The sequence below is a fragment of the Ranitomeya imitator genome, chromosome 3 (assembly GCF_032444005.1).
Source record: "Ranitomeya imitator isolate aRanImi1 chromosome 3, aRanImi1.pri, whole genome shotgun sequence".
In the NCBI taxonomy this organism is placed as follows: Eukaryota; Metazoa; Chordata; class Amphibia; order Anura; family Dendrobatidae; genus Ranitomeya; species Ranitomeya imitator.
The window spans coordinates 408436661-408451023 of record NC_091284.1 but is presented as its reverse complement, the minus strand read 5'-3'; the positions used below and the strand labels follow the sequence as shown (position 1 = coordinate 408451023).

Below are 14363 nucleotides of genomic sequence, written 5' to 3'. Positions count from 1 at the left end.
CATACCTCACACACACCACATCTGCACCTCAACTCTCTACACAACCTCATGTTTTCACCACCCATTCTACTTCTGTTCCTCCCCGTGATGTCCTGTCCCCCACTCTCGACGTGGTCCACCCTGTCAGCCCCTCCACTACTATCTCCACCCCAAACTATGAGAATCTGTAAATAAATAAACAGTTTTTTGGTTTAAAAACAATTTTATTGTCTTTCTCTTTTTTAAAAAAAAGTTTTTAAATCACCAAGGTTATGGCATTAGTAACAAACAGTGTTTAAAGGGTACCGTTGCAAAACATACAATGCTGCATTAAAGTACAAAGATTTTGTAAGCAAACAAAAAATGGTATTTTTACAAGTGTAAAAAGAAAATTTTTTTTACACCATTTCATACTGCCAGTCAACTGATCCTGCAGGAGACATGAAGTAGTCTGCAAAACTGTCCCGCATTCTGGAGACTGCTACTGGACTGCGAAAAGTGGGGTTTTGGTAATCCCGTAAGGTGCTTTCTGACACATTATCCTCCAGGGAAACTTGTTCTTTTGATAAAACAAAATTGTGCAGGACAACGCACGCTTTCACCACATCATCGACAGTTTCAGTCTGCAGTTTAATTGCAGTTAGCAGGACTCTCCATTTGGCAGTTAAGATGCCAAAAGCACATTCCACTACTCTTCGTGCTCTGGTTAAGCGGTAATTGTAAATTTTCTTCCTCTGGGTCAGTCCACTACTTCCAAAGGGTTTCAGCAAATGTGGGGAAAGCTGGAACGCATCATCTCCAACGCAAACAAATGGTAATAGTGGACCAGTGGTTCCAGGGAGAGGTCTAGGGGGCGGAAACTCAAATGTCTCTCCATATAAACGGCGCCCCATTGGTGAATTTTTAAAGATTTGTGAATCATTTGCGCGTCCATACGCACCGATATCAACAGCGATGAACTTGCATTGTGCATCGGCTATGGCCATTAACACAATAGAGAAGTACTTCTTATAGTTATAAAACTGTGATCCAGAGCCTGAAGGTTTGACGATCCGTATGTGCTTTCCATCAACTGCTCCAACACAATTTGGAAACTGGCAAATTTGATGAAAATTTTGGGCAATCTCCAGCCACCTCTCCTGTGATGGCTCTGGGATGTATTCCGCTTGTAGGCACTCCCACAATGCCCGGCAGGTATCTCTGATGATCCCCGAGATGGTGGATATCCCAAGCCGAAATTGAAAATGGAGGGATGAGAACGACTCTCCAGTTGCAAGAAATCTGTTAACAAAACGAAAAGACAATAATTAATAAAAAAATTCAAAAAACAACATTACAGTTAAAAGTATGATGAATGAGAATCATTTAAAAAAAAAATTACTTACCGAATAGTCACCATGAGACGCTCTGCTGGTGATATGGAGAATCGCATCTGGGTGTCTCGTCTCCGTATACAGTCTTCCACATAGCCCAATAAAAATTCGAAATTTTCAGCTCTCATCCTCACATACCGTATTTTTCGCTTTGTAAGACGCTCCGGATTATAAGACGCACCCCAAATTTTGAGGAGAAAAATAGGAAAAAACTATTTTTTAATAAATTGGTGGGGCGTCTTATAATCCATGCGTCTTATTACTTACCAGGGGTTGTGGTTGTGGTGGATCAGGGTCCCAGGCTCGTTGCCGGAGGCAGGAGTGGAGCATTGCTGCAGGCTGGGATGAGGGGGTCTGCAGGGGGCTCCTGTGCTGCAGGGGGGCTCCTGTGCTGCAGCCTGGGATGAGGGGTCTGCAGGGGGCTCCTTTGCTGCAGGCTGGGATGAGGGGTCTGCAGGGGGCTCCTGTGCTGTAGGGCTGTCTCCGGTGCTGCGGGGGGCTCTGGCGACATTTTGTGAAAGACCAGAGCCCCCCGGCAGTTCTTCCATGCGTTCCAGTATGACTAATTCCGGGAAAATGGCCGCCGGAATCTCGAGAGATGAGATCTCAGCGCTGAAATCTCATCTCCCGAGATTCCGGCGGCCATTTTCCCGGAGTCAGTCATACTGGAACTAACTCCGGGAAAATGGCCGCCGGAATCTCGAGAGATGAGATCTCAGCGCTGAAATCTCATCTCCCGAGATTCCGGCGGCCATTTTCCCGGAATTAGTCATACTGGAACGCATGGAAGAACTGCCGGGGGGCTCTGGTCTTTCACAAAATGTCGCCAGAGCCCCCCGCAGCACCGGAGCCTTCAGCATCACCCGGGGCAGCAGCGGACAACCCCGGCAGTGGCGGCGGACGACAGCGGCGGCAGGCGGTAGCGGCGGCGGACACCCCCTCCTCCCAGCCTGTAATGGTAAGCGGTATATCCGCTTTGTTAGACGCACCCACATTTCCCCCCCAAATTTGGGGGAAATAAAGTGCGTCTTACAAAGCGGAAAATACGGTAATTGAAGAACTTCTGAGGGTTTTCCCTTAGTTCGATGTAAAGCGTGGAATAAACACCACGGGTCATACGTTGTGCTGTGATGGGATGGATCCACAGCCTTCTCTTCCGCCTTCTCATCCTTTAGGATGCGCAGTCTTTCTTCCTCCCTCTCTCGAACGCTGACTGCCAACTGATTTGCCTCAAAAGTAAAATCCGCATAGATCTTTGCAATGTTCGCCAGGACTCCTTCCATTTCTGCCACTTTCTCTACAACCTTTCAAAGATGTGGTGTAAATACACGCTATATATAGTTTTCCAGTAGTTTCCAGTAGCCAATCACATTGAAATCCTCCCCTTTTAAAAAACGGATCCGTCAAAAAACGGTTACAACGGATGTAAAAACGGTAGCAACGGTTCTAACGGATCCGTTTTTTTAACGGATCAAGGCAGCTGATCCGTCAAAAAAACGGATCCGTTAGAACCGTTTTTGCACCAAATTTGACGGATCCGTCACGATGTCGGACCTAACTGACGCCACACAACTGAAGTGTGAAAGAGGCCTTAGTGTGACGGTACCTTTACAGTCTTCCTCTTCTGAGTAGCAGCTGTGAGATGCTTGGAAGATGCACACCAAACATCTAGTCTAGAGGAGCTTTACTACTAAGAATTTGCAACACATTTTCACTTTCAGTTTCATACATTGTAAGTAGGGGGTTGGGGCAGCATGAGGTTAAAGGGAACCTGTCACCCCCGTTTTTTGAGATTGAGCTATAAATACTGTTAAATAGGGCCTGCGCTGTGTGTTCCTATAGTGTATGTAGTGTACCTCGATTCCCCATGTATGCTGAGAAATAACTTACCAAAGTCGCCGTTTTCGCCTGTCAATCAGGCTGGTCAGGTCGGGAGGGCGTGGTGACATCGCTGGTTCTTCCTCAGCTTTACGTTGGTGGCGTAGTGGTGAAGACACAGCGCGCGATCTGCGCTGTAATCCCTTTCATCGGTGGGGGCGGCCATCTTCCTGGGGCCGCGCGTGCGCAGATCGAGTGCTCTGCTGCACGGGGCTTCAGGAAAATGGCCGCGGGATGCCGCGCGTGCGCATTAGAGATCGCGGCGGCCATTTTCCCAAAGCCGAGTTTGCATCGGGGTACACTACATACACTATAGGAACACACAGCGCAGGCCCTATTTAACAGTATTTATAGCTCAATCTCAAAAAACGGGGTGACAGGTTCCCTTTAACCAAGTATAAGATTAGATAAGGGCGGTGGAGAACAGTGACACACAAGAAGTAAGAAATGTCTATCTCCAGCAGAACTGCTTATCACTGCTGTTCATAGTTTGATAGAACATATATATTTGAGTAACATTTATAAAATTCATGCGAAAGTTCAATTATGAAACATTAATACATTTTTTTTAAAGCTGGAGTCGGAGTCGGTACATTTCTACCGACTCCAACCAAAACTAACTCCGACTCCACAGCCCTGCTGTTAACGCATGTGTTGAATGGGCTGCTGTTAACGCAATGTGAACCTAGCCTTACGGACACGGCCCCCCATTGTAAATCAATTGGGCCGCAAAAACAACAAAAGGTTGTTTTTGCGGTGCACAGTGACTTCCGGTTTTGCTAACTGCCATTTTTTCCCCAATACTTTTGCTATAGTATTGGGAACCCGAAAAACGGCAATCCACAAGTTTTTTGGGGTCCGTTATTGCGGCAGGCCGTGAAAATTGCGGAGATACGGCCCGCAATAAACACCGCAAGTGTAAATGTAGCCTTAGTTTACGCTCTGAACTATTGTACAGGATTAGTAAATCTGCCACAGTTTGCCTTGCTGGCCTTTTAAAAACAAACAAAAAAAAAAAAACAGCATGTTCATGGCGTTTTTCATGTGTTTCTGGCTTTTGTATAGGAAGGATGGAAAAACATGAAATTCCTTTTTGTTTTTAAACATAACCTTATGAAAGGATCCAGACCACCTCCATGGACAGATAGCCTCAGCTTCTGGCCTATCAAGTTGCCAAAGCCCTGTCACGTCCATAGGCAGGAGATAATAGGCCCACCGGTCTCACCTTCCGCCATGTCCATAGGCAGGGGATAATAAGCCCACTGGTCTCACCTTCCACCATGTCCATAGGACAGGAGATAATAGGCCCACCTGTCTCACCTTCCGCCATGTCCATAGGCAGGGGACAATAAGCCCACCAGTCTCACCTTCCGCCATGTCCATAGGACAGGGGATAATAACCCCACCTGTCTCGCCTTCCGCCATGTCCATAGGACAGGGGCTAATAACCCCACCTGTCTCACCTTCCGCCATGTCCATAGGACAGGGGATAATAACCCCACCTGTCTCGCCTTCCGCCATGTCCATAGGACAGGGGATAATAAGCCCACCAGTCTCACCTTCCGCCATGTCCATAGGACAGGGGATAATAAGCCCACCAGTCTCACCTTCCGCCATGTCCATAGGACAGGGGATAATAAGCCCACCTGTCTCGCCTTCCGCCATGTCCATAGGACAGGGGATAATAAGGCCACCGGTCTCACCTTCCGCCATGTCCATAGGACAGGGGATAATAAGCCCACTGGTCTCACCTTCCACCATGTCCATAGGACAGGAGATAATAGGCCCACCTGTCTCACCTTCCGCCATGTCCATAGGACAGGGGATAATAAGCCCACCAGTCTCACCTTCCGCCATGTCCATAGGACAGGGGATAATAAGCCCACCGGTCTCACCTTCCGCCATGTCCATAGGACAGGGGATAATAAGCCCACCGGTCTCACCTTCCGCCATGTCCATAGGACAGGGGATAATAAGCCCACCAGTCTCACCTTCCGCCATGTCCATAGGACAGGGGATAATAAGCCCACCAGTCTCACCTTCCGCCATGTCCATAGGACAGGGGATAATAAGCCCACCAGTCTCACCTTCCGCCATGTCCATAGGACAGGGGATAATAAGCCCACCGGTCTCACCTTCCGCCATGTCCATAGGACAGGGGATAATAAGCCCACCAGTCTCACCTTCCGCCATGTCCATAGGACAGGGGATAATAAGCCCACCAGTCTCACCTTCCGCCATGTCCATAGGACAGGGGATAATAAGCCCACCGGTCTCACCTTCCGCCATGTGACACAACAGGGGATAATTGAAGGTGAAACACCCCTAACGTTGGGACTAAGCACAGCAGCCTTCTTGCCTCAGACCTGAGTGCTTAGCCGCCCACCCCTCCCGGTGCCCGGACAGAGGCGCTCCACCTCCCCTGTGTGAAGCCACCCAGCTTCTGACCTCTGCCTCTGAAGTGTTCACATTTGTATTGGAGCGTTCCATTACGTGTGCAAAGGGGGGGGGGATATTATACTGAGGCCTCAGGCCAAAGCCACAACGAGACTCCATACCCCAATACACAGCTGGTAGCCAGGTACGTTGCCCGAAGCCTCCTGCGCTGTGTGAAGACGAGGGAAGAGCTTTCTGCCGCCCTTCCCCACGTGCAGTGGTGTGGTCCTTCTCGTGACGTCACAATCGAGGCAGTTGGCCGGTTGCCGGGAGGAGTCGCCATTTGCGGCCATTGCTGTGGTGTGAAGTTAGCCGAGAGGAAGCAGCAGTGTGCGGTCTCCAGCTTCTGCGCCTGGTCTACCCCCTCAGCGGCCATACACCGGACTCGGCGGATTTCTACGAAGAGGAGAACATGGCTTGCGGAGCGACGCTAAAACGCTCGATGGAGTTTGAGGCCTTGCTGAGCCCACAGTCTCCCAAGCGGCGTCGGTGCACCCCGCTCCCCGGATCTCCGGCCACCCCTTCCCCTCAGAGATGCGGCCTCCGGCAGGAGAGTCAGGCGGGCCAGCCGTCCCCACTGCCCCCGCTGGGAGGAGACCGCCGGCTCACCCCGGGTAGGTGGCATGGCTGTGTGCTTATTGTGTGCAGGATTGTCTGGGGGTGGGGAGCCAACATGGAGGCTGGCCATAGCTGCCCGCAGACCCCAGGCCTGGACGGATTCGCAATCCATTGTTTGTGGCGGCGGCTGCCTGTAGGGGGCAGCAGGGGTAACCGGGGGCGTGAGGGGCAGCACTGCATATCCCAGGTGGCAGCTGATGGGACAGGGTTATTTGTGGCTGCCTGTAGGGGGCAGCAGGGGTCACTGGCGGGGTAACCGGGGGCGTGAGGGGCAGCACTGCATATCCCAGGTGGCAGCTGGTGGGACAGGGTTATTTGTGGCAGCCTGTAGGGGGCAGCAGGGGTCACTGGCGGGGTAACCGTGGGCGTGAGGGGCAGCACTGCATATCCCAGGTGGCAGCTGGTGGGACAGGGTTATTTGTGGCTGCCTGTAGGGGGCAGCAGGGGTCACTGGCGGGGTAACCGTGGGCGTGAGGGGCAGCACTGCATATCCCAGGTGGCAGCTGGTGGGACAGGGTTATTTGTGGCTGCCTGTAGGGGGCAGCAGGGGTCACTGGCGGGGTAACCGTGGGCGTGAGGGGCAGCACTGCATATCCCAGGTGGCAGCTGGTGGGACAGGGTTATTTGTGGCTGCCTGTAGGGGGCAGCAGGGGTCACTGGCGGGGTAACCGTGGGCGTGAGGGGTAGCACTGCATATCCCAGGTGGCAGCTGGTGGGACAGGGTTATTTGTGGCTGCCTGTAGGGGGCAGCAGGGGTCACTGGCGGAGTAACCGTGGGCGTGAGGGGCAGCACTGCATATCCCAGGTGGCAGCTGATGGGACAGGGTTATTTGTGGCTGCCTGTAGGGGGCAGCAGGGGTCACTGGTGGGGTAACCGGGGGCGTGAGGGGTAGCACTGCATATCCCAGGTGGCAGCTGATGGGACAGGGTTATTTGTGGCTGCCTGTAGGGGGCAGCAGGGGTCACTGGCGGGGTAACCGTGGGCGTGAGGGGCAGCACTGCATATCCCAGGTGGCAGCTGGTGGGACAGGGTTATTTGTGGCTGCCTGTAGGGGGCAGCAGGGGTCACTGGCGGGGTAACCGTGGGCGTGAGGGGCAGCACTGCATATCCCAGGTGGCAGCTGGTGGGACAGGGTTATTTGTGGCAGCCTGTAGGGGGCAGCAGGGGTCACTGGCGGGGTAACCGGGGGCGTGAGGGGCAGCACTGCATATCCCAGGTGGCAGCTGGTGGGACAGGGTTATTTGTGGCTGCCTGTAGGGGGCAGCAGGGGTCACTGGCGGGGTAACCGTGGGCGTGAGGGGCAGCACTGCATATCCCAGGTGGCAGCTGATGGGACAGGGTTATTTGTGGCTGCCTGTAGGGGGCAGCAGGGGTCACTGGTGGGGTAACCGGGGGCGTGAGGGGTAGCACTGCATATCCCAGGTGGCAGCTGATGGGACAGGGATATTTGTGGCTGCCTGTAGGGGCCAGCAGGGGTCACTGGTGGGGTAACCGGGGGCGTGAGGGGTAGCACTGCATATCCCAGGTGGCAGCTGATGGGACAGGGTTATTTGTGGCTGCCTGTAGGGGCCAGCAGGGGTAACCGGGGGCGTGAGGGGTAGCACTGCATATCTCTGGTGTCAGCTGATGGGACAGGGTTATTTGTGGCGGCGGGTGCCTGTAGGGGCCAGCAGGGGTCACTGGTGGGGTAGCACTGCATATCCCTGGTGGCAGCTGATGGGACAGGGTTGGGATGTTTGGTTTGGGTTTTGCAAATCTGAAATTGCCAAATAGTAAAGGTACCGTCACACATAACGATATCGTTGCTTTTTGTGACGTAGCAACGATATCGTTAACGAAATCGTTATGCGTGACAGCGACCAACGATCAGGCCCCTGCTGGGAGATCGTTGGTCGCTGGGGAAAGTCCAGGACTTTATTTTGTCGCTGGATCTCCCGCTGACATCGCTGAATCGGCATGTGACGCCGATTCAGCGATGTCTTCACTGGTAACCAGGGTAAACATCGGGTTACTAAGCGCAGGGCCGCGCTTGGTAACCCAATGTTTACCCTGGTTACCGTTGTAAATGTAAAAAAAAAAAAAAAAAAAACACTACATACTTACATTCCGGTGTGTGGTCACGTCCCTCGCCTTCAGCTTCCCGCACTGACTGTGAGCGCCGGCCGGCCGCAAAGCACAGCGGTGACGTCACTGCTGTGTTTTACGGCCGGCGCTCAGTCAGTGCGGGAAGCTGAAGGCGAGGGACGTGACCACACACCGGAATGTAAGTATGTAGTGTTTGTTTTTTTTTACATTTACAACGGTAACCAGGGTAAACATTGGGTTACTAAGCGCGGCCCTGCGCTTAGTAACCCGATGTTTACCCTGGTTACTCGGGGACTTCGGGATCGTTGGTCGCTGGAGAGCTGTCTGTGTGACAGCTCTCCAGCGACCAAACAGCGACGCTGCAGCGATCCGGATCGTTGTCTAGATCGCTGCAGCGTCGCTTAATGTGACGGTACCTTTAGCGCAGATTGCTGGTTTGGGCTTGGAGGGGCTGTCCACTACTGGGCGAGTCCAGCCTCATCTAGTTCTGTCCTTTTATAAAATAAAACCAGTATATAATGCTCGCAGTGGCCCCGTTCCTGTGATGTTGGCCCCGCTGTTCAAAACGGTGGTGCCACCTGTCCTGTGCAGACTGCACTGACCAAATCTTACAAGCAGCTGAAACCTGCACATGACACAGTGGTATCAGCCGCCATCACCTGGTGCGTCTGCGGGAACGATGGGTTAGTTTGATTGGACTCCAGTAGCGGCTAACCCCTTTAAGGCCCCCATAAACATTAGATACGTTAATGGGTTTGGGGGCCCACTGCTGTCCTGTTATCCTCCCCCACCACCATAGATTGTTCCAGGACACAAACATTGGGGCTTTGGAATTCAATATCCTATTTTTTTTTCTGTTTTGTAGCAGTGTGGTAAGAATCCTCTGGCAGTGGCTCTCATAAACAGGGGAACATTCAGCCAGGGAGAGCGTTCCTGTGTGTAGGGGGATTGGAAGGAATAGCTATTCGCATAGCCTCTTCATTTATGGCTAGTTTTAGGCTGCGTGCATGCTGCCCCTGTGTACTTAGCCCATCATCTGTGCCAGGGTACGATGGCACCTTTCAATAATGTATCCACTCTTTGTATATACATTTACACTAAAGGGAACCTGTCAGCAGTATTTTGTACAGTCACCTACACAGTGTCAGGTCAGCACCGTTATACTGATTACACTGATAGCTTGGTTGGTGAAATCCGTCTTGTGGTTTTTTTTTTGTGTATTTTCAGTTTTGAGTTAATGATATGCCCGTGATGTGGGGGGGGGGGGGGGGGGGAGGGTCTTCATAGATAGTCATGTCTATGGCTTCTGACAGGTCACTGATCCCTCCCTGACCTGCCCCCTAGTTTACATACTGAATATTCTATATACTGAAGAAGAAAAACATCACCTTTAGCAGGCAGGTGCCTGTGCTGCAGCATGACTGCATGTATAATGTGCATTTAATTATTTTATTTGCTAAATAAATTCTGGAAAAAAAAATTCTGTTTAAAAAATGATGCCGCCTGCGTAGTAGTATCTATCGGCAATCTTATAGATGCCACTGCGCATGCGCAGGAGCCACCGATGCCATCTTGGTAGAGAAATGAAAAAATATTTAAAAAAAAAATCTCCACCAAGATGGCGCTGCCTGTGCAGTAGCATCTATTGGATCTCCAATAGATAATGCCGCGCAGGGGCGAATGACGCCATATTGGGACTGAATATTTTATTTTTCTGAACTCATACCAACAAATAAAATAATTAAATGCACATTTTACATGCGTTCATGCTGCAGCTCTGGCACCTGCCTGCTAAAAGGGCTGTTAAAATAATATTCATTATGTTAACTAGGGGGCAGGTCAGTGAGGGATCAGTGACCTGTTAGCAGTGTTCATTATGAATATCTAAGCAGAGCCCAACATGAACACCCCCACAGGTCGCCCCGCAGCACGGGCATATCGTTGACTGAAAACTACAAATAAAAGATTAAACAACCACAAGACGGATTTCATCACCAGGTATCATTGTAATCAGTATAAACCTGTGTGCACACGTTCTGGATTTTTCGCGTGTTTTTCGCAATAAAAATGCGAAAAAAATGCTCACATTAAGCATCCTATTTAAAAAAAAAAAAAAAAAAATGCCATCCGCATTTTGTATGCACATGTTGCGTTTTTTTCCTGAGCGGAAACGCATTCCAGAAAAAAACGCAGCATGTTCGTTCTTTGTGCAGAATCGCAGGGATGGGAATGCATTGATCCGCTTACTTTCCGCATCTGGCTATGCGGATGGTACCCAGGGTGGAGCAGAGGTGACTCTCCTCTACGGACTAGGCACCATATAATTGTAAAAAAAAAAAAATAAGAATTAAAATTAAAAATCGTGATATTCTCGCCTTCCGATGGCCCCTGGAGTCCTCCCGCCTCTCAGCGGTGCACGCGGCGGCTGGGATGCTGTGTGCGAAGGACCTGCGATGATGTCACGGTTGTGTGACCATGACGTCAACCCAGGTCCTTTGCAAGCAGCATCCCAGCCGCCGTGTGCACCGCTGAGGAGATCGGGTGACGTCGGAAGGTGAGAACTATTTTTTAAAATTTTTAACATTCTACCTTTCTACTATTGATGCTGCTTAGGCAGCATCACTAGTAAAAAGTTGGTCACACTTGTCAAACACTATGTTTGACAAGCGTGACCAACCTGTCAATCAGTTTTCCAAGCGATGCTACAGATCGCTTGGAAAACGCTAGTATTCTGCAAGCTAATTACACTTGCTAAACGCTAGTGTTTAGCTGGAATACGCATGCAATACACCCGCTGCAGGAGTTGCGGAATTGCCGCGGAAATTTCCACGGCAATTCCGCAACGTGTACACTTAGCCTAATGGTGCCGACCTGTCACTGTGTGTAATTACTGTGCACAATCCTGGTAACAGGTTCCCTTTAACATTAGTGCATTGGTTATCCTCTGTATACATGTCCTCAGAAGTATGTCGGCAACATATAGGGTCTCACACACACTGGCATATGTTGTCCACTGCTTACAGTTTCAAAAAAGTGTCATTCAGTATAGTTTTTTTTTTTTTTGGTGACCCACTTTATTGCTGCTTAGGCTGCAGTGCTTTCCTACACAACTACAAAAAAAATTCCACCCCAACAGAGGATCACTGGACACTTTAGGGAACATTTGGCTTATGTGTCAGAAGCTCATGGCATGTGAATACAAACACCCTGTGGACAGCTACAGAGTGGTGCTGAGACTAGGTTCCCAAACCGTCCAACATGAAAAAGTCTAGCACTCAACTTAAGCATTAAATAGTTGATTTATTTGTAGCAAGTGCTACAAATAAATCAACTATTTATTTAATGCTCAAGTTGAGTGCTAGACTTTTTCATGTTGTTTAGAAGCTCACGGCAGACATGTCTACATAACTTGACTTAAGCCGTGAAGTTTTTTTCGCTCCCCTCCTTCCAAGAGCCATAACTTTTTTTTTTTTTTTCTTAATTTTTCCGTCAATATGGCCATGTGAAGGCTTGTTTTTTTGCGTGACTAGTTGTACTTTTGAACAACACCATTGGTTTTAGCATGTAGTGTACTAGAAAACGGGAAAAAAAATTCCAAGTGCGGTGAAATTGCAAAAAAAGTCCAATCCCACAGTTGTTTTTTGTTTGGCTTTTTTGCTAGGTTCACTGACTGCTAAAACTGACCTGCCATTATGATTCTCCAGGTCATTATGAATTCATAGACACCAAACATTTTATTTATTATGTAAGTGGTGGAAAATAATTCCAAACTTTGCTAAAAAAAAATGTGTGCAATTTTCCGAGACCCGTAGCATCTCCATTTTTCGTGATCTGGGGCTGGGTGAGGGCTTATTTTTTGTGTGCCGAGTTGACATTTTTAATTATACCATTTTGGTGCAGATATGTTCCTTTGATCGCCCGTTATTGCATTTTAATGTAATGTCGCGGCAACAAAAAAAGTAATTCTGGTGTTTGGATTTTTTTTCTCGCTACGCCGTTTAGCGATCAGGTTAATCCTTTTTATTGATCAGGCGATTCTGAACTCGGCGATACCAAACGTGTAGGTTTCATTTTTTTTATTGTTTTGTTTTGAAGGAGACAAAAGAGGTGATTTGAACTTTCATATTTTTTTATTTTTTTATTTTTTTAAATTGTTTTTACTCTTGCCATGCTTCAATAGCCTCCATGGGAGGCTAGAAGCTGGCATGGCCTAATCAGCTCTGCTACATAGGGGCGATGCTCAGAACGCTCCTATGTAGCATATTTACTGCATTGCTATGAGCGCCGACTACAGGGTGGCACTCGCAGCAATCTGGCATCAACAACCATAGAGGTCTTCAGGAGACCTCTGGTTGTTATGCCAACGCACCAATGACCCCCGACTACGTGACGAGGGTCACTGGTGCATACGTTTCTGACCGGAAGCACTTAAGTGCTGCTGTCAGCGTTTGACAGTGGCATTTAACTAGTTAATAAAGGCGAGTGGATCGCTATTCCACACGCCGCTATTGCGGGCACATGTCGGCTGTGCAAAACAGCTGACATGTTCTGGCTTTGATGCAGGATTCTGTCCTCAGGCGTACTATTTCGTCCAATAGCAGAAAGGGGTTAAAGAAATACTCCCATCAGTTATTATCTTAATATTTTGTAATCATGATATTATAAAGCATTGTATACTTACAATTGCTCATTTTTCCTTTCTACCCAATTACTTCTGTTTTTCCATTTAAGACCATACAAATTTTGATGGAAATGCTTTTTTTCTCAGTTGCCCATGACACCACTACCAGAGAGAGGGGATCCGCCCTTCAGGGACAGGAAATCTATGGGATAAAAGGGCGGTACCTCTCCCCTGCATCAGTTTGGTTTCCTGTCCCTGACGGGGAACCTTCTAGGACGGTACCTGCTAAGAAGACCGGAACCTGGAAATCACCGAGGAATCCGGAGCCGGCCAGTCCGAGTTCTGGCAGCGGGGAGGCCCCTGCCACGGCTGGTGCGGTGTCCGAAGCCGCTACGACCGATGTGAGCGGGGGGGAGCGCAGCCGCCACTCCGGATAGGAGTTGGGGGCTCCAGCATTCTGCCGCGCACAGGACGCCTGTTCTTCCAAGATGGCGCCGCACCGGAAGTGGTAAGAGAACTTCCGGTTCGGGGGCGGCGCAGTGACTGAGTGCACCAAGATGGCGCTGCCCCTGAACCGGAATTCTTCATTTCCGGGTCCCTGACCGCGCGGATGCGCAGTAGAGTTGCGGGGGGGAAAAAAACAGACGCTTCCTCAATAATGCAGCCTCAGGGGGAGGGGCCGGTAATAAGCGCCAGTCTTTTAAAAGAAGGTGCACATGGAAGCTCCTTGCTGCATGCCGTCCCAAGGTAGTACCATGGAAGACGGCGATCAGCAGCAGCGCCATCATCAGCGGCCGAAGTCGGACGCACAGAAGAAATGAACTTCTGCTGACAACCGGAGTTCTCGGTCTGGTAGCCATTCCATGCAGCATAGCAAAAATTCTAGCATGGTAAACCAGCTACCGCCCACGGATCACACCTCAGGATCCTGCCCCTCCTCCAGAACCGGTACCTGTGGCTGCGTCAGATTGGTGAGTGATCTTCGTGAAAGCTCACTTTTTTTTTTTTATAATTGGGGTTCCCTTCTCCATTTATCTTGGGCAAGGAAGAAAGCGGGGAAGACAAAACACAGAACTTGCCCCTTTTATGCAGGAAAGCTCTACCACAATCTTGGGATAAGAAGCTATGTGACTCCTATATAGAACGAGTCCTCTGTGAGGAGACCCCAAACTTCGCCTCTGAGTTACGGTCCGTAATTAAATCAGAGGTCGAGACTGTGTTTAACTCCCTTAAAGGTGAAAAGAAACCTAGTAGGAAACAACCTATTCCTTATAGGAATTCTGACTCTTCCAGCTCTGAGAGTAAAAACCCAGATACACAGGACTCCTCCTTCTCCTCTTCGGATAATGAGTGGAGGGCATCATTGCTTCCC

At 49.8% G+C, this 14363-nt stretch overlaps 2 protein-coding genes across 2 annotated transcripts in view; one reads left to right on the top strand and one right to left on the bottom strand.

The window, feature by feature from the left end:
• Positions 1-251: 251 nt before the first annotated feature.
• LOC138672126 (uncharacterized) lies at positions 252-1483 on the bottom strand. The gene is made up of 2 exons (XM_069760163.1): positions 1365-1483; positions 252-1260 (listed from the first exon to the last, which is right to left on the bottom strand). Exons 1-2 carry the CDS (start codon positions 1478-1480, stop codon positions 378-380), a joined length of 999 nt encoding a protein of 332 aa, XP_069616264.1. The 5' UTR covers positions 1481-1483; the 3' UTR covers positions 252-377.
• A 4263-nt stretch (positions 1484-5746) lies between these two features.
• Positions 5747-14363, top strand: part of AKIRIN1 (akirin 1) — a 29615-nt gene continuing 20998 nt past the window's right edge. The window contains exon 1 of the mRNA XM_069757121.1: positions 5747-6280. Within this exon, the coding sequence (XP_069613222.1) occupies positions 6079-6280 (202 nt within the window). The 5' untranslated portion in view covers positions 5747-6078. The remainder of the gene's footprint in view (positions 6281-14363) is intronic.